Source organism: Miniopterus schreibersii, assembly GCF_964146895.1.
Source record: "Miniopterus schreibersii genome assembly, chromosome: 1".
Classification (NCBI taxonomy): Eukaryota; Metazoa; Chordata; class Mammalia; order Chiroptera; family Miniopteridae; genus Miniopterus; species Miniopterus schreibersii.
In genome coordinates this window covers 182,142,078-182,162,905 of record NC_138101.1, presented here as the reverse complement: position 1 = coordinate 182,162,905, position 20,828 = coordinate 182,142,078, and the positions used below count along the sequence as shown (strand labels likewise).

General features: G+C 39.1%; 1 protein-coding gene across 3 annotated transcripts in view; it reads right to left on the bottom strand.

The window, feature by feature from the left end:
• YLPM1 (YLP motif containing 1) overlaps nucleotides 1–20,451 on the bottom strand; it is a 61,617-nt gene extending 41,166 nt beyond the window's left edge. For all 3 annotated transcript variants that reach the window (XR_013998316.1, XM_081130412.1, XM_081130413.1), the window contains exons 1-4: nucleotides 19,497–20,451; nucleotides 8,875–9,108; nucleotides 7,556–7,735; nucleotides 4,816–5,810 (exon numbers count right to left, since the gene is read on the bottom strand). Coding sequence is in view for 2 of the 3 variants with exons in the window: in XM_081130412.1 (XP_080986538.1) it covers nucleotides 4,816–5,810; nucleotides 7,556–7,735; nucleotides 8,875–9,108; nucleotides 19,497–20,366 (2,279 nt within the window). In the remaining variant the exon portion in view is untranslated. The remainder of the gene's footprint in view (nucleotides 1–4,815; nucleotides 5,811–7,555; nucleotides 7,736–8,874; nucleotides 9,109–19,496) is intronic.
• Between the last annotated feature and the right edge of the window lie 377 nt (nucleotides 20,452–20,828).

The window sequence follows — 20,828 nt, the reverse complement described above, 5'->3', positions numbered from 1 at the left end:
CCTTTATTCTTACTTCTGTAAATTTTTTGTAAAATTACTTTAAACTTTAAAAATTAAAAGGGCCCATTAGACCTAGATGGTAAATGGTCAAGGCTACTTTTCTGATATACTGAAGAAAGTAAAAAAATGCTATAGAGTGAAATATAGTAAAGACAATCTAGACATATACTGGACAAAAAACTGGTATCTAGTGTATATAAAGAACTCCTACAAATCAATAAGAAAAAAAATTAACATAAAAATACAGAAAAGGCTTGAGGCAGCATTTCATAAAATAGGAACTCCAACTGAACAATAACCAAATGGAAAGAAATCAACCTTATTCATCATCAGGGAAATATAAATTAAAGCCGTATTACAATACCATTAAACATCCACCAAGATGGCTAAAATTTAAAAGTTTAATAATACTAAGTATTGCTGAGGATGCAAAAACACTGGAACACAGAATCACTGCTGTTGAGAATGTAAATTAAAACAACCACTTTGGAAAACTGACAAGATCTATCAAAGAAGAACATATACATACCCATGATCAAGCAATCCCAATCCTTGGTATTTATTTAAACAAAATTAAACACCCACACACATACACACAGATGTGTATGCATCTAAAGGGAGACATATAGCACCCAAAGATACATAGTAATATTTTTCATAATAACCAAAAAACTTAAATGACCATCAATATGAAAATGGATAAACAAACTGTGGTATATTCATACAATAAAATATTGTACAGGAATTGAATGTACAAACTACAGCTACACACAACATGGATGATTCTCACAATAATTTAATGTCAAGTGAAAGAGGCCACTCAAAAGAGTACATACAGTATGATTCCATTTATATAAAGTTCAAAAATAGACAAAACTAATCTGTGGTGTAAAAAGAGAAAATGGGAAGGGACATGAGATGGACTTCTTATACACTAGAATTTCTATTTTTTGATCTGAGTAGAGTGATAACATGAGTGTGTCTACTTTATACAAATCCACTAAGCTATATACTTACGATTGTGCACGTTTGTTACCCTTTAATAAGTAAGGTTTTTTGTTTTATTTTTGTGGGTTTTTTAATATACCTTTATTAATTTCAGAGAGAGGAAGGGAGAGGAACAGAGATAGAAACAGCAATGATGAGAGTATCACTGATTGGCTGGCTCCTGCATGCCCCCCCCCCGGGGGATCGAGCCCGCAACCCTGGCATGTGCCCTGACTGGGAATCGAACAGAGATCTCCTGGATCATAGGTCGATGCTCAACTGCTGAGCCAGGTCAGTTGGGCTAATAAGTTTTATTATTGGGGAAAAAAAGGTACTGGGAAACCAACATCCACTGACATGACAGTTTTTTTTGAGCAGTGGTAGTCCTCCAAAAGACTTGATGAATACAGTGGTAACACATACACACACATACACACAGTTCCAAAACAGCTGCCCTGGATGCTAAACAATGTGGTATGCTATTTACACATAATGCAGTTATGTCACTTGACTTTTTGGAAACCTTCATAGTTTTTAGAAAGCAGCCTAAATCTGGATTTTGCAAAAACTCAAAGTACTTTACAATGCTTTAATAGTGTGTAATTGGTTACCCACTTATCTATGTTATTAATTCTTGTTTTTCTACCCAGCTCTGTTTAAATGAAAGCAAGACAAGAGTAGCTTACCATATCAGTTATGTGTTTATAGCAAACTCTGAACGCAAATAATTAAGGAAATTCACCAATTTTCCTAATAGTGTGGATTATTCTTTTTTGAAATCCTCACCTGAGGACATGTTTAGTGACTTAAGGGGGGGAGGGAGAGAAAGAGAGTGAGAGAGAAAGAGAAAGAGAGCGAGAGAAACACCAAATGTGAGAGAGAAACATCTATTAGTTGCCTCTTGTATGTGCCCCAACCGGGGACAGAACCCACAACCTAGGTATGTGCCCTGACTGGGAATTGAACCCGTAACTCTTCAGTGTAGGGGTTGATGCTCCAACCAACTAAGCCACACTGGCCAGGGCTAGTGTGGATTATTCTTACCTCAGTTTCTTTCACTAACTACCCAGATTCCCAATGACATTGTACCTAGATACACAGGAGAACAATGAACTGTGCCTGGTCAATAGTCACAAACTATACTTTATGTGGCGTAAATGAGCAAAAGAAGTAGAAGAGTAACAGAAATGGCAATAACATAAGCTAGACTGAGGAAAGGCTTTTAAAACAAGGTGGATAATGTGAGCAGGATCCAACTCAATGGCAAAAATAAAAGCTGCAGGTGAAAAAGCTGGGAAGAGATAGCTTGTACCTAAAAACAAAACAATGTAAACATTCATCAAGACTTTAGTAGACTAGAATGTTGGCCCAAACCTAACTAGATGAAATGTAAAGACAGTCTTAGAGAAGCAAAAAAGGACATTTTTTTCCAGCTATATACGTACATTATTTATAATAAAGCTGGTACTAGGTCTATGGTCTTCTACATCTGAAGGAGACTAGACAAACCAAAGGCCCTTCAAAGGACAGTGAGCAATGAAGGAGGAGGAGGCTGGAAGCAATGTTAGTGTGAAAAGAAAAGAATCTGAGTTTGTGTGATGGCAGAGAAGAGTGGGCAAAGCAGGCTGGGGAAGAGAACAGGAGGGTGATCTTTAAATGACTGCAGGAATACACTGTAGGAGAGAGAAAGGATAACTCACTATGTGTTGTACCATAAAGGTAGATCTAGAATCATCAGGTAAAAGTTATAGTGATATATTTAGGGTCAGTGTAAGAAATAAACTTTCTAGAAAGCTGTCAATGTTCAAGCAGGGTCCATCAATTGCTTGTCACAGGAAGTACAATGAACCTGTAAGTGAATCAGAAGGCCCTGGATTCTAATATCATCTCTACTATTTACTAGCTCTGTCATCTGGGGTAATTTATCTATAACCTCTCCAGAGCTCAGCTTCCTTATCTACTTACCTCATGAGATCAATGAGAGGAATAAGGTAATATGTGCAAGATGACAAACTAAATGTGAGTTGCTGTAGAGGGGATATTGCATTATATAATTGCTAAGATCCTCCTAGCACTGAAGTTATTAATTGTACCTTGAGACAAGAAAAAACTTAAAATAGGTCCTAAATTTACAAACTCAAGATTTGATAAGCAAAAGAGAGAAATATGAATATGACAGAAAAAAAGGGAGCAGGAAATCTTTGTTTCATGAGGTATTAAAAATGTACTTCTCTGATAGCAAATCAGTCACCAGATCTAAAAGGCAATACTCAATAAGTAGATAAGGAGATACTCAATAAGGAGATAAGTAGGAATTCAAATCAAGAAGATACACATACCAAATAAATGAGGGCTACAAATGTATTTGTAAGTATGAATATCACTGACAGTATGAGTATCATTAAACCACGGCATTAAATACAGTACTTAACTAGTGCTTTTGCTCTGAGGACCCTCTGGACTCAGCTCCCACTGGGTACAAACTCAGGCTCCACTGTCCCAGAGACTCAGTCCTGAGCAAGTTACCCAATCCTCTCAGCCCATTTGTAAAGGGTAAATGTCGGGTATACAAATTCACAGGTTGTTTAGAAGACTCCTTAAGATAATGTATGTAATGCCTCTGGCAAGGCTTCTGGTACCCAGAGGAAGACATTAGTTGCCTCTAATTAGCTTTGATTTTGGATGAAGTTTGTGCTGTACTGTTTTCAGAACTATAAACTTGGGGAACAAATAAGATATATTTTGTTGTCAATAGTTAAAACAGAATTAAATTAAAAATGATAATGCAGATCCATTGACACTGAGATGGAAAACTAACTACTATAATGATAGTGGAAAAAGCTAGTTACAAGACAATATATGTAGTATGATCCCATTTATACAACATATATTTTAAAAATTATCATCTCTAAATAATAAACTCCAGTGGAGTTAGGTGACTTTTACTTTTTTCAGTCCTTTTCTGTCCTGTCTAAATTTTGTATGAGTATGTATTTCTATTACAATTTCCAATTGGAAGAAAATCTTATTGAAATGTTTTTTCTGTAGGAAAATTATCATTTAGGTAACCCAGGGAGAAAAATATACCTTTACAAACTTAGAAAAATAAACTTAACACCATTTAATAGGTAAATAGAAAAAAACTCAGAAACTAATCAATTTTTATGTGTACTTTTCTATATAAATGTGGTTCAGACAAAAGAAAAACATCTCCCAAATTGAGGAACATATAAAGGATATAAGCTCTATTTGTCTGTTCTGTTATAGTCACTCTATAAACACAGAGCAGGAACTTAATAAATATTTGCTGAACAAATAGATAAAACAGAAGTCTTATTTACCCTTACACTAAATTTCATTGCCTTATTTCACTACAATATTGGCTTATTCATCTTTATCTCCAATAGTTAGCATATTAGCTAACAAAGAGAAGTTATCAATTCAAGTATTTATCAAATAAACAAAAAGCAAAAAAGATAAATAAGTTTAATCAATATTACTTTTGAAGCTGAAAAGTCAGTAAGAAATTGATAAACATTACTCTAAAACATCACATTCATCCCGCACTACAATTTCTACATATAGGATAAAAGCAATGATATCATAAAAATGGGGGCATGTTACCATTTTCTAGATTTCATTACATCTAATAAGTGAATACTAGCATTATTAATTATAAACCAGGAATGTGTATAGATTAAAAGGACAAAGTGAATACCAAAATTGTATAAATGAAGCCTTTTATGCCATCAACGCCTATTCAGCCCAAATCAACAAAATCAAATCAGCCAAACCAACCAAACAAACAAACAAAAAAGGCAGACCTACCTTGGTCCTTTTGGACCTTCCATGTAACTGCTTCTAGGAGGATCTGGAAGCAGTCCACCTGGCCTCACTGGCATGTCCTTGACTGCAGTGATTGGCTGAGATGGAGCAACTGGAGACTCCCCAAGTCCTTGCTCAGATGAGAACGAACTGTATGGCAGAGTAGACTTGCTCAGAGGAGCTTTAGAATTCCCTTGTTCTGATGGGCCAATAGCTGATTGCAATGGAGGATGGTAAGTTGAGGGTGGGACTGAACCAAAAGACACCGGAGTGGGAAGTAATGCTGGTCTAGGTTTCTCTGGAAGTTGTGAACTCTGAGAACTAGAGACTGATGGAACTGGAGCTGCTGTTAATTGAGGAGGTATCCCTTGTGGAACCCCAGGGGGAGGTATTCCTGGAGGAGGTGTGGCTGAAGACAATGGTGGAAGGGGCATGACAGGTGGAGGTGCTGTTGAAGAGAGAGATGGTGGGGGAAGAACTGGTGGTGGCCCCACAGAAGAGAGGGAAGGTGGGGGAAGAACTGGTGGTGGCCCTGTTGAAGACAGAGATGGAGGCATCACAGGTGGGGGCACAGAGGTTGGTAGCGAAGGTGGCATCACAGGTGGGGGCATGCCAGGTGGCGGCACTGAAGCAGGTAGGGCAGGGGGCATCACTGGTGGTGGCAATGATGGAGGCAATACCGGAGGGGGCATTGTTGGTAGAGGTGGAGGCATCTGAGAATATGGAACAAAAGGAGGTGGCATTGACATGTTCCCCATATATTGGTTCTTCATGTTCTGAAATGAATTGACTTTCTCCTGGAGATAGGTCTGAGTGGCTTTCATATGTCCCTGCCATGTTTTCCACTGCTTCTCATACTCCTGAAGCTGATCTTTATGCGGATACGAATGGAGCTGTTCCTCCCACAGCTGAAACTCTCGCTCCCATTCTTGGTAGAGATGTTGAAACTGTTGCTGCTGCATCTCATAATGCCGCAGTTGCATATCTACAGACATGGTCTACAAATAAAGGGATAAAAATTATTTCAAAACATTCATATAAGAGAATTAATAACAAGATAAATATTAATGAATCAAAGGCATATGAAATCTCAGGAAATTAAAACACTAAAGACTTTGGAAGGATAAGGAGAAGCTTGTTAAATCTGTTTGGTGATGATCATTCTTTTTTCCTTTGACTTAGTTATACAGGATGGGGCAAAGTAGGTTTACAATTGTGAGTACACGAAACAGTTTATCCTTTTTTTTAAATTTTATTTTTGTTTAAAATATTACAGATGTCCTTTTTTCTCCCCAATGACCCGTTCCACCCTGTCCCATCCCCCTCCCCAGTCCCTCTCCCCCCCATTGTCCATGTCCTTGGGTTGTGCATATATGCATATAAATCCTTTAGTTACTCTCTCCCCCTCCACCCACCTGCCCTCCTCCATCCCTCTGACATTTGTCAGTCTCATCTATGCTTCCATGTCATTGAATCTATTCTGTTCATCAGTTTATTAAGTTCTTTAGAGAAACAGTTTATTCTTGTATTATTATTTATTATTGTATTATTTTCCATACGAACTACTGTAAATCTACTTTTGCCCCACCCTGTATAAGTTATCATTGAGTTAGAAAAAAAATCAACCAAACACTACAGCAAATACCTACCTCAGCAATAAGTATTTTTCAAGTTTTTCTTTTAATCCTAACCCAAGGATATTTTTTCCACTGCTTAGGCTAAGAGGGGGAGAAGGGAAGCAGGGGAGGGGGAGACAGAGACAGAGACAGAGAGAAGACATCGACTGGGGCCAGGGATCGAGCCTGCAACTGAGGTATGTGCCTTTGGCCAGAATCAAACCCAGGACCCTTTAGTCTGCAGGCTGACACTCTAACCACTGAGCCAAAATGGCAAGGGCATTATTTTTCAAGTTTTTAATATAGACATAAATTTATAAATCATATAGACATAAATTTATAAATCACAGACATATAGACATATAATTAAATCACAGACATATAGACATATAATTAGACATATAGACATAAATTTATAAATCACAGATAAAAAAACAGCTCTGTCCGGTTTGGCTCAGTGGTTAGAGAGTTGGATGAAGGGTCATGGGTTCGATTCCAGGTCAAGGGCACGTACCTGAGTTGCAGGTTCAATCCCAGGACCCAGTCGGGGTTCGTAAGGGAGGCAACCAATCGATGTGTCTCTCTCACATTGATTTTTTTCTCTCTCTCTGTCCCTCTCCCTCCTCCCTCTCAAAAAAAATCAATGGAAAAGATATCCTTGGGTGAGAATTAAAAAAAAGAAAGACAAGTAAGTACTTTCATCTTTTATGGTGTATTTGTTAGGTTTTTTTGTGGTGGTTGCTTTAATCTTTTTGGTCGATTTTTGCTTTTCTGTTACCGTCATGGTTTATAGGTGAAACACAAGTTAACTTTAAGTTACATGATTAAGAACCCTGGTTCTGGTTCTTAAATCCCTGAGTAACAATACTTAGTAACTTAGTAAAAGTACTCTAAAAATAAGTCTGGGTTAACATCATCAAAAGACTTCAAGATTACTGTCCCTCCATAAGACCATTTTCATAAGATCACACTTCCCAAGCCCCCCAGTCAATGCGACAGGTAACTAACTACCTGGGTACCTCTTGGGAAATATCTTTCTTTTTTTACACTTAAATCTCTTTCAGGAATAACAAATCTTTGAAATGTCTTGGGGCAACTTCCCGTGCATGAACCCAGGAAGCACTTGCCTGCATATGTGGTGGCTGCTGTATGATCTGCTGGTACTGTTGCAGGATCTGTTGTAACTGAGTGTGCTTCTGCATTATTCCCTGGTACTGGAAGCCAACTCGATGCTGCTGGTGCTGCTGCCAGTGTGCTGCTGCAGCCTGCAACTGTTTTAACCTGGCATCTTCTTCCGGGTCCTCAGACTAAAGATAAAAGAGGATACATGTTTACTTAAATCATAAAACAGCAATTAAATTAGTAAGAAACCTATTTTATAAAGTATTGTATTATAATATAAAGTCCAGAATCCCTACAACTCTGCCTGATTGGGAAAAGCTATTCTATCTTTAGATAAAATACCTAGCTCTATACTGCAATCATGGACACCAATACAAAGGAGTTTATAAATTCTGTAGTCTTCACTAGAATAATCATCTCTCTGTTAAGTAAGACAATCATTTCCCCAACAAAGTCAATCTACATTTACTGTCCTTTTCACTCTATGAGAAATCTTTCTTTTCACCTTAGTCACTTTTCACCAATGGACTATAGTGTAATTATTATGATTCAATAAAGTTTCCACATAAGGCTCTTAGGAGAATGATGACCTTTGGATCAATGTGAGAACTTTCCATGTGCCAGTAAGTATGCTAAGTGATAAGAATGATCACATTTAATGCTCTAACCTATTTTGCAGATGAGGAAATTGAAGCATAGAATGATTAGCTAACTCGCTCAGAGTCACCACCAACAAGTGGCAGTGCCTGGACTGCAGCCTGGGTCGTTTGACAATAAAAGTTGAAGCTCCTAACTATTGCCGTGTGCTGCCAATATGAAAATACACTGGCATCCCTTTAGTGCTTAGAGACACAATTTACAAGAGTGTCTAACTCTTCACTCTCATTTAAACCATGAAAAAAAAAAATGAAAAAAAAAAGCCTTTTCTTCCCCCCCCGCCCCCCCCCCCCAAATTATAAGAGAAAGTTTATTTAGAGAGTTACAAAGGTAGTAGAAGTGAGCCAGCTGGGCCTTGTTGGCTCAGGAAATAAGTTACAGAAGCAAAAGAAGGGTTCTTGGAGCTTAGGAGAGGGAAAGGCAAAAGTAATGTGCCTGGGGGAAGGAAGAGGAGGATGGGAAAGGAATAGGCATGCTCCCAACAGGGAGAGACAAAAAATGCCTTTTCTAAACCTAATAAGGCATAACCTTCTAATTAGTCCATAAATGGAATTTTACATGTACTTAAAAAAACATAAAAATATATATGCATTCATGACAAAGGTATATATAAATGAATCAGAAAAAAGCTGAACAGTAAACACCAAATAATTAATTTTATGGTTACCTGGGATTCCTCAGGTGGGAGAGGGGGTGGTACCTCCTCATTAGGAGGTGGTAATGGGGGCTCCTCAGATGGAGGGGGTTCTGGTACTTGACTGGTGGCAGGTACTGTAACTTCTTTTACTGGCTTGGGTGCATCCTTTGCTATCACAGGACCCTTTTTGTGTCCTGGCAAATGCACTTTTGTCCTCTGCTGCAAACTAAGCAAGTGCTGTCGATACCAATACTGCTGCTGTTCCTACAACAGAAACCATTTTTAAGAATTTTACTCGACAATCCTGTATAGCTGCAACTTGGTATTTAGAGAGAGCCACATTTGTGTCTGTGTTCATGCGTCTATACGCAAGAAAAGGCAAAGCTGGACTGAGAAAGGCAAATAAGCAAGATTTTCAATTCCTTCCCCAAATTTATACATTTAAGTTAAACCATGCCATACATATCAATTCAACATACTTCTCTACTATCTAAAAACACATACTTTTGGAAGTCAGAGCAGTCTTTCTGATCAATGATAAGAGTAAATCCTGTCAGTATTCACAGCTACTTGCTTTTAACCTATCTTTAGTTGGTTCAGATTTATCCATGGGGGTCTCATAATTAATGAATATAACAACATAGTCCTACCTCTTCTCTCTACCTTCTCTCTTTTAAAAATCTGTTGTATCATTAGCCTAGCCATACCAAGGTAAATGCAGTAGTCCTCCCTTATCCACAGGAGACACATTCTAAGACCTCCAGTGGCTGCCTGAAATAGTGGATAGTACTGAACCCTATTTATACTGTTTTTTCCTATACATACTTACCTATGACAGTTTAATTTACAAATTAGGCACAGTAAGAGACTAACAACAATAACTAATAATGAAATAGAACAATTATAGCAATATATTGTAATAAAAGTTATGTGAATGTGGTCTCTCTCTCTTAAAATACCTTATGGTACTGTACTCACCCCCTTTTTGTGATGATGTGAGATGATACAATGCCTACGTAATGAGATGAAGCGAGGTAAATGAGACATTATTAAGTAAAATAAGGGTTACTTGAACACAAGCACTGCAATACTGGGGATCTGATAACCGAGGTGGCCGAGTGACTAATGGCACAATGGCATGGGTAGTGTATACACCATGGATACGCTGGACAAAGGGATGAGTCACATCCCAAGTGGGATGGATCAGGACAGTGTGGGGCGGTGTGAGATTTCATTACGCAACGCAGAATGGTGCGCGATTTAAAACTTACGAATTGTTTATTTCTGGGATTTTCCATTTAATATTTTCGGACAGTGGTTGATCACAGGTAACTGAAACTGCAGAAAGCGAAACCACAGATAAAGGGGGACTACTGTATGCATAAATGAGAATAAAATGTGTTTTTAAATGCTTTCTATTTATTTTAAAAGTGTCACTCTACCTTCCAAATTATACTGTAATTTAATTTTCTGGAAGCCTGTTTTGCGCTTCCACTTTTAAAAAATCACAAGTTTAATGTGGAAACAAATTAAGAAAATATAGCCGATACTCATTATTCATGGATTCTGTATTTGTGAATTTGCCTACTTGCTAAACTTTATTTCTAATTCCAAAATCAATACTTGGGAGCTCTGGTGTTAATTTCTGGATATGTGTACATATAACAGTGAAAAATCTGAGTCGCTTGACTTGCACATCCCAGCTCAGGTAGAACATGGCCATGATCGCCTTTTTGTTTAGCGCTCATACTGTAAATAAGTGTCCTTTTCAACAGTCTATTTAGGGCCACATTTTTTTGCATTTCTGTACTTTTTTTGTTAGTGATTTTGTTGTTTAAAATGGCTACCAAGCATAGTGCTGAAGTGCTGACTAGTATTCCTAAGTGCCAGAAGGCTGTGATGTGCCTTAAAGAGAAAATACATGCTACATAGCTTCTTCAGGCATATGTTACAGTATTGCTGGCTGTGAAGTCAATGTTAACGAATCAACAATATATATTAAATAAGGTGTCTTTAAACAGAAACACATCAATCAAGGTTATATCTTGATTGGCTGATGAAAATGTGACCAAAGGCTCACAGAACCTAATCCTGTATTTCCCTTAGGAGCAATGGTTCAGTATTCACTAATTCAGTGTTCCTAGTGACTTTATAAAACAACTACTTCAAGTAAAGAGAACTGACTGCATAAATAAGCGATAACTGATTATTTAAAGCAATAAAAAAAAAATCTTACCACTCAGAAATAACTAAAGGATCTTCATTATCCCAGTACTCACTTTATAATCTCCATGGTTATAAGGTTGCATAAGGAAAGAAAGTTGTCATAACACTAAAATACTTACTAATAAACTTCTTTGGATACTTGTAAAATTAACAACAGCATATATTTCTACTATAATTATAAGGATGCAGGACTTGATAAAAAGTGATGTTGGAGAAATTTGAAACTCATTATTGATAGCTGAGGATCTAATGAAAGTACTACTGATTAGCAAGCAAAAATAATTTTTATAATAGGAACTACAAAAGAGAATGATTTAACTATCAAAGGTTAAAAAAATAGCCCCGGGAAAATTGATAAATCCCTAAAATATTTCTTCAGTATATCCAAAAACTAAATAGAAGATGATATATAATGTTGCCATATAATTTTGTCACAAAAATTATAGTATGGAAACACAATCTATACTCTATTAAACTTTTGGTCCCTATGTTAAATGGATTCATTTTACTTGCATCACTGTGATTCATTATCTTTGGATAACCAAGATTTCCTATATTGCTAATATTTTATTGCATACTTCCCCAATTTTCCACATGAAAACAGGTGCATAAAATGTACATAATATATATAAACTCTTTTCTCACCTAACATACTGTTTTGTTATCTTTTTTCCACTCATAGGATACTTTTCTTGGGAGATTAATGTCTCATGCTTTTCTTGTATCTGGTGCTTAAACATATAGTGCTGGAGCATATTATAGGATGTCAATAAATGGTTGTTAATTAACTAAAGACTTCCCTCTAGGCCACTCATTTCTATGCTCTGAAACTTGTTTCAATCCACTAGGAAGAATACATTTCATCTCACTAACTCCATTTTGAAGTTTAGGCCATGATTGTTTTGTTCTTTTTTAATTATCATACACATAATCATCAGCTTCCAGGATATAATTGCTTTCACCACTCAACATAAAAAAACACACAACAAAACAAACAAACAGAACCAAAAAAAGCACAGTGATCATGATAGTTAACAATAACATAGTATTAAAACATTTTCAACTTTTATTATTTTATGAAAACAGCAATAGGTTTACCTTTCCCCTTAAAAAGTAAATGAATAAGTCTGTTTCTAGTAGAAGTTAAAAGTTTCTCTTTTGTTAGTTGCTTTGAAAACATCACTAAAAGAGACAAAGATGCAAACTGTCACAAACTAGAAGCCAATGGCTAGAGATGAAGACTGTACAGGCCTTAGATTCTTTATGAATCTGCACCCTCCTTACCTCATGCTTCCCATCTGTCCCAGACCTAGGCTAGGGTTAAGAACCTTGTTAGGAGCTCAGGTAACTGCCAGCTTACTGACAGAAGGCACTGCAGGTCAATTTCTACTTAATAAGAATCCAATAAGCACAAAGCATACCTAATTCAATCGTAGGACTAGGTTTTGAAACATTCTTAAAGCTCTACAAATGAATAATGATGGCATCATTCAAAAATGCCCTCAGTGACTCCAAAAAGGATGATCTGCCTTTATTTTAGAAAGGAATAAAATCTGCCTCAACTTGCTAATGAAGTTGAACTAGTACCTGGTTCTTCTGAATGTCCCATCTTATCACACAACTCCATCTCATATAGAATGTTAGCTCACAAGTCAAGGAAAATCACAGCGTATGTCACATTCAAAAAAGAGATTGAATGAAATTTAAAAGTAAGGATGTAAGAACTATTTGTCACAAATATCATTACCAAAAAAAGGTGCCAATTTATTCATCAAGCATAGTGACTGCTTGCTACCTACTGGTACAGTTATGAACTAGGCATTAAATAATTTTCAAGTAGGAAAATATAAAGGAGGAGAGGGAGAGAATGAGAGTGAGAGTGAAAGAGAGAGAGCTTTTAAAGATTAATTCTGGAAGACTTTCCTATCTAGGCTGATTATTGTAAATGCCTATAAGACTAAATGTATTATGTCTTATATCCTAAAATGAAGGGGAAAGGGGGAGAACCTGGCAATGTATTGGATTTCCATTTATAAAATTTATTAAAAATATATTTATTTTCTGTATTTTTGAGATTTACATTCTACTCCAGGAAATTAAGGTCACCAAATAATCTTAGTTCCATCTTAGAACAACAGCAACAGAAGCTCCTTTACCTCACCTCTTCCTCCAGCCCCTGCCCTCATTCTCTCATTCTCTCCTTCAGTCAAACTTCTTGAAAGAATGGTCTATACTCACCATCCCCATTTCCTCACCTTCCATCACTCCTCAAATCAATGCAATATGGCTTCAGTCACTATGAAACTGCTCCTGCCAAGGTCAACAATAATCTACATGTCAGTAAATGCAAAATATAACTCACAGTCTTCATCTTGCTCGACCTCTCAGCAGTAAGTGACACAGCTGACCACTCCCTCCTCCTAGAAACAGTCTTCCCTTCACCTCTGTGGCACTACACTGTCCTGATTTTCCATCTATTTGGCCTTTTTCCTGTTGGTTCCCTGAGAGACCGAGATTCTGTGAGGCTAGGCTCAATGTCCATTCATCTCTATTCTTACTCTACACACTCTTTGGGAGACCTCATCTTTTTCTGTGCCTTCAAATACCATTTTTATGCTGATGACTCACAAGTCTATCATGTCTCCCAGATCTCACTTCTAGATACCACACCTATATCTAACTACCAATTGGCTATCTCTATTTGGATTCTTATGTTTCAAGAACTTGAAACTCGGTAGTTCTAAAACTTAATTCATCATTTCCCTCTCGGCCCCAGACTAGTTCTTCTTCCTTCTCTAGGTTCTCCTATCTTATTAGTAAATAGGATCGCCATCCAACCAGCAGCCTATCCTAGAAACCCAGGTATCATCACTGAAGCCTCCCTCTCCGCTACTGCTCAATCCGCGGGAGTCTAGCACCTAAACATTTCTCCAGTCTTCCACTTCTCTCCAACTCCACAATCACCATCCAAGTCTAAGCCACTATCATTTCTTGCCTGAATTATTTATCATGTATTCTCTATAAATCACTCCTGTTCTTTTTGATTCTACTCACATTACAGAGAGAGTTTTTAAAAATGTCTATCTGGCCCTGGCTGGTTTGGCTCAGTGGTTAGGGCATCAGCCTGCAGACAGGGTTTGATTCCGGCCAAGGGCATGTACCTTGGTTGCAGGCTCGATCACCACCGGGTCTGGCCATGTGCAAGAGGCAACCAATTGATGTCGCTCTCACACTGTTTCACTGTCCATACCCCACCCCCACTCTCTCTGAAAAGCAATGGAGAAAATATCCTCCGGTGAGGATCAGAAAAAATAAAAAAATAAAAATGCCAACCTGTCACATTCATCTGTATAAAATCCCTCAACGCCCTCCTCCTGCCCTTAGGATAGAGTCCTGATAGGTCCTTCCTGATCTGGTTTTGTGCCTACCACCGTCACCCTGAGATTTCAGAAAGCCTTAATGAACTTAATTCTTTGAATTCTGTTTGGTTAATTCCTATCCATTCTTTGGGTTTCACTTAATTATCACTTATAAAGGGAGGCCTCTTCAATTAGGTTAGAACTACCTGCTATATCCAATCATTTAAAAAAATACTTGTTTTTCACCTACTATGTGCTAGGTCCTGAGCTTTAAAAAAAAAGCTCACCTTCCTTTTCCCATTCCTTATGGAACAAGTCAGTGATATTTTACATTTCATAATCCTATATTTTGTATTTTATAATGCTGTAGCACCCTGTTCTTCTCCTAATTACTTAAACGTCTTCCCCCCATGATCAGAACAAGTCAATGAGGGCTCCTGTTCATCCTATCATCTCCAATACTAAGCAGAGTATTTGGCACATAGTTGCTACTCAATAAATACTTGAACATTAAATAAAGAACTAAAAGTTCAAACCAAATTCAACAGCTTTGCCCAGGCTGGTCTGGCTCAGTGGTTAGAGCATCAGCCTGTGGACCAAAGGGTCTCAGGTTTGATTCCTGGTCAAGGGCACATGCCTGGGTTGTGGGTCTGTTCCTCAGCCCTGGTAGGGGTGCGTGTGGGAGGCAACCAATCGATGTGTCTCTCTCACATTGATGTTTCTCTCGCTCTCTTCCCCCTCCTCCCTCCCTTCCACTCTCTCTGAAAAATCACGGGAAAAAACATCCTCAGGTAAGGATTAACAAAAAAAATAACAAAATAAAAAATTCAACAGCTTTTCCCAAATAAGTTTTGAAACTAAAAGGATAAAATCACAATTCATGAAAAAAAAGCTAGTATGCACTTTACCTAGTCAGTCCATTAAACACAAAGGAAAATTTAATTTTTTAAAAATATATCTTTATTGATTTCAGAGGAAAGGAGAGGGAGAGAGAGATAGAAACATCAATGATGAGAGAGTCATTGATCGAGCCCACAACCTGGGCATGTGCCCTGTCCGGGAATCGAACCCTGATCACCTGGATCCTAGGTCGATACTCAACTGCTGAGCCATGCCCGGTCGGGAGAAAATTTAATTCTTGAAAAAAATATGCATTCCATTAAATCACCAATGCTTTACTCTGAAAACAAGAAACTACAGAGAAGAATATCAAGCATTTATCCTGTCTTCCCTATACTAATTGTATTTCCAATCAAATAGTCCTGGTTCATGAATGAAAATTTTTCTTTACAGAATTTCATTTAATAACTGTAGAAGAAATGACGTGAAAAAAGTCACCACATGCAACCTCTAATGAAGAAATAACTTAGTCAGGTAAAGAACATCAATGGCTGAACCACTAGATGGAACATTAGAAGCAAAATTGATGAAAGCTTTACTGTCACCCCCCTGATCAATCTTGGCACCACTAACAGTTGGATAAATAGGCACTGAGTGCCTCCTAATGGGATGCAAATGAAGTACACAGCATCATTAGGTCACAAAGTACACTTGCCAAAAGAAAGGTGAGGTTAAACCTAAGAAGGCTTCAGAGTTAACTTCTAGTCTACAAAAAACATGGAAAAGAGAGGAACAAGTCAGATGACACCACAAGACAGCAGGCAAATCCAGAATGTGGGACATTTAACAGGACAACTGATAGAGATTTTTCATCAAGTTGAATGACACAGGGTAGAAAAAGAGAATAGGAGAAACTGAGCTAAATTGGGAGCTTCTCAACTGAGGGTGATTTTGCCGTCCTGGGGAATATTTGGCAATGTCTAGAAACATTTCTGGTGATCACAACTAGGGGCTGATACTGACAACTAGTAGGCAGAGGACAGAGATGCTGCTAAACATCCCACAATGCACAGGATAGTCCCCCACAAGAAAGAATTACCTTGCTCCAAAATGTCTAAATTGGATTTTGATTTGAACAAACCAACTAAACACAACTGAATCCATTGGGGAATTTTAGCATGGACGACATCAAGGATTTATTTTAATTCCATTAGTATGAAAAGACAATAAGGTAACTCTGAATGGATCAGGTATTAGATGATACAAAGAAGCTGTTGTTAATTCTGTTAGGGGTTATAACGTGTTAACCTAAGAAAAGGTTCTTTCCCCCCCCCCCCAAAGTATTTAAGAATATAAGGATGAAATCACATGAGATCTAAGATTTGCTTTAAAATATTTTAGCAGGAACAATAAAAAAGGTCTAGGTGAAGTAAACATGGCAAACTCTTGATTGAGAGTTGGTGAATCTGAATGATGGGTATATGGTAGGGGGGAAATCATACCATTTTCTTTACTTTTGTGTACAGCAGTCTTCCCTTACCTGCAGGAGATACGCTCCAAGACCCCCAGTGGATGCCTGAACCTGCAGATAGTACTGAACCATATATATATACACTATGCTTTTTCCTATGCATACATATACCTATGATAAAGTTTAATTCATAAATTAGGCACACTAAGAAATTAACAATAATTAATAAAAAAACAGAACAATTATAATAATGTACTCTTATAACATAATAAAAGTTATGTGAATATGATCTCTCTCAGCGCACTACCACAAATTTCTTTTTCCTTCTTCACAATTTCATGGATAGAAGATTCGTTCTTACCATAGATCTTGGCAACCTCAGCCTACAATTTTTTTCTTCCCTTAATAAGTTGAGAACTTTCACCTTTCCATTTGAAAGAAGCACTTTACAGCTTCTCTTTGGCATATCCAAATTGCTAGTATTATTACTCTTATGTTTGCAGTCATTATTAAGTAAAATAGGGTTACTTGAACACAAGCATGGCAATATTGCAACAGTTAATCTATAACCAAGAGGGCCACTAATGGACAAATAGGCAAGTAGCTGATACAGGGTAGATATGCTGGACAAAGGCATCCCAGGAGGGACAGAACAGGATGGAGCAAGATTTTCCTTATGCTACGCAGAAGAGCATGCTAAATTGCGCATTTCTGGAATTTTCCTTTTAATATTTTCGGAGTGCAGTTGACTGCAGGTAACTGAAACCACAGAAAGCAAAACTGCAAATAAGGGGGAGCTACTGTATGTTTAAAATCTTTCACATTTTAAGTGACACTTTCCAAAAATAGAGTATAAATTAAAGAAAAATATGCAGAAAGACTGTCAGAGGTTGGCACTGGCATGAAGAAACTGTTTATGATCTAATAAACCAAAGTATCCTAAGTCTAGAACATGGCAACTCTTGTATCTTACTCAACAAACCTTTGTGGAGAGCCTACAATATACAAGGCACTGTCCTAGGTGCTACAGGGGATAAAAAGATGAGTGAGATAGTCCCTGTCTGCAAGGGACTTACAATCCAAAAAAACAGAACCAACCAAATGGCTGAGCTTTCGCATAGCTTCATAGAGACCCTGATATTTGAGATGTGCTTTGAAAGCAATACAACTATAGGGGGAAAAAGATAGTTGAGGACATTGGGGTGAATTCTAGATAGAGGTAAGAAAACCTAAACAGGCTTACAAGGCCTTTCTTGATAACAGCCCATTCACACCTCCCAAACTTCATCTTGAACCGCTTTCTTTCCAACTACTTTCTTTCTGGCTCTCACCAAAGAACTGAAGGCACTGAATATTCAAAGCACTAAAAGAAGTTAACTGTAGACAAGGGTAAAAGGCAGAAAAGCAAAAGCAGTGCTCATGGTGTTTATATTAAAGACCAGTTCAATCCCCCCATCCCATAAAACAATTCATTTATCTCTCTAAAAGGCGAGAAAAACAGTCCAGTATAAATGAAAATATAAATGTCATATTTTGGCTTGAATTAACATACAGTATTTGACAACAAAAACACTGGAAATTTCAGAGTAGGGTGGGAAAGGAGACAAATTCTGTCTCTATAATAGAGGAATCTAGGGGAAATAACCTGGTGGGATGGTATTCTAGTGTAAGCAAACAGAATCACTTACTCTACTGTTTTACCCCAGGCACCTCAAGTGTTTTCTTCTGATGTGTCAACCACATCTTGCTTAAATACCTCATCCCTACCTTTTGGAAATCTTTTATATGTAAATCTGAGTCTGTAGATTAAGAGAGTCTCTTTATCATTAAGGAATCTAAGGTAGATCAGTAAATGCTAAAAGTGTCTATTTTAGGAAATCATAAGAAATAATTTATCCACTTTAGTTCTATCTTCTTTTTAAATGGAGGACTTTATTACTGCTATCCTATTCATCTTTGTTCTCTGGGAAGCACTAGTTCAAAAAGAAGTTTAGAGGAATGGCTCTCATGAATGAAGAGGCATCACTTTTTTTTTTTTTAACCTTGGCCAAATTCCAAGGCTGTTGTTACTCTGGAGTGAACAGTAATACCAATGCGATGCAGCAAATTGGTGATGTCTTAAATCTTTAAGTGATGTGAGAAAAGCATGCATGGGTCAGTTCCTTAAATGACCAACAGACTCCTCAAAGGGTCAAATGTGTGGACTCCCCTATGTATGGCATATGTGTCTATAAGCATAATTAGGATGCTCTTGGTAAGAACAAGATTTCAATCCTTCAGTTGGTGAGACCTAATCCAGGAAGCTGGCAGCTATCAGTGGCCCCTAAATAATTCTTTTAAAGAAGCTAACTGGTCATAAAGTTTCTGTGCATTTCAAGTGTCAGTTCTTTCAGAAGCTTCTTTTTTTTATGCTGCCTCTCAAATGGAAATTTTAGTTTAAAACACAAAGCAAAGCCCTTTGCAACCTCAACAAAATCTAAGAAGTCAGCCAAAGGACACCAAAGAATATATCTAAGAAGTAACTTTTGAGCCACCTTACTACTCTGTGGTGTCTAGACACATCTTCAGTTTTAACAATCCACATTTAGCTAATTAAAAGGCTTCCACGTCAGACCTCGGACTCTTATGGAATCCTTTGGAGTGTAAATTAAGTCATAGTGTGTTATAATTAGGCTAGGCACTGGTTAAAGCCCCGAGGCCTGCTCACTTAGGGCCCTCCAGGTGAAAAGATGAGGCTCAGGCAGATGCTTTCTTACCTGTGGAGTCATCTTAGAAGGATCTGGCTCAGGAACAGCTTGATGCTGTTCAGCATTCTTGTTCTTGGCACCACTCTTCAAAGGCTCTTGCTGGACAGTTGTCTTATTCCCGGGAGCGGTGGACGGCGGTGGAGGGGCCAGTAGCTGGGATTTAGAATGGCCCTGGGAAGGGCGGGAAGGAGATGCCTGAGAAGGGGGCAAGTAGGACTGGGAATGGCCCAAATAGGACTGCGAGGAGGCAGAGGAGTAAGAAGGAGTGGGCGCCAAGTAGGACTGGGAAGGTGGGGACTGAGAAGGGGACGGCTGAGCGGGAGGCAAGTAGGGCTGAGACGAGGCCGGGGGGTAGTACGAGGGTGGCGGCTGCGGTGGGGGCATGTAAGACTGTGACGGGGGCATATAGGACCCTGGCGGTACAGGGGGAGACTCGGGGGGGGAATCCAGCTCCATGGGAACCAAACCAGGAGGCCCGTCTCGTTGGTGGTGCAGCATCTGGTGTTTGTACTGCTGCGGTTTCTGATAGCTGAGGGCCGGCCCAGGTGGCGGGGGCATCGGTGGCGGCGGTGGCTGCCAGTCTCCGTAGCCGCTCCCCGGCATCACCGGCGGGGGCGGCAGGGGGGGCGGAGGAAGGTGATGGGGCTGGAGCACGCACTGCATTTGCTTCTGGTGCATCTGCTGCAGCTGCTGGAGCTGAGCCAAGTGCTGTTCGCGGAAGCTCATGAAGCCCGAGGAGGAGGAAGGGGCCGTGGGAGTCGTCGAGCTCGAGTACCCGGGCCCGGGCGAGGCCTCAGGAAGCGCCACCGGCGGTGGCGGCGGGACCGGCGGAGGCGGATAGTGGCTGCTCCCGCCATATCGGCCCCAGCTCGGGTACATATCTGAGAAGGCGCAGGGCTCGTCCCGGCACCGTTACTCGTCGCAACCGACCTCCAGGAGCTGCGGCGGCGACGGCGACAGCCGGAACTCGCGGCGCCTACAGGCCCCGGAGCGTGTAAACGGAGCGCGCCAGTGCGCCGGCGCTACCGAGCGGAGCCCGCGACCGGGAAGGCGGGGTCGCTACTGGGACGACTACGCCTGCGCAGTAGCCACAGAGAGGAGAACAAAGGCGAGATAGAGCGACCCTTTGCTTAGCAACTCTCGGTTGCCATCTTCCTTCAGGTTCGGATAACGTAGGTGCGAGTAGAACGCGGCCGTGGAACCGAGGAACCATAGAGTCTCGCGGCTGAGAGGGGTGGTAGAGGTCCTGTCGCTCCACGGGTTCATTTTTGAATGGAAAAGAAAAAAAAAAAAAAGGTTCCATCTACAATCGCAACAACAAAAAAAACATGAAACAAGTGG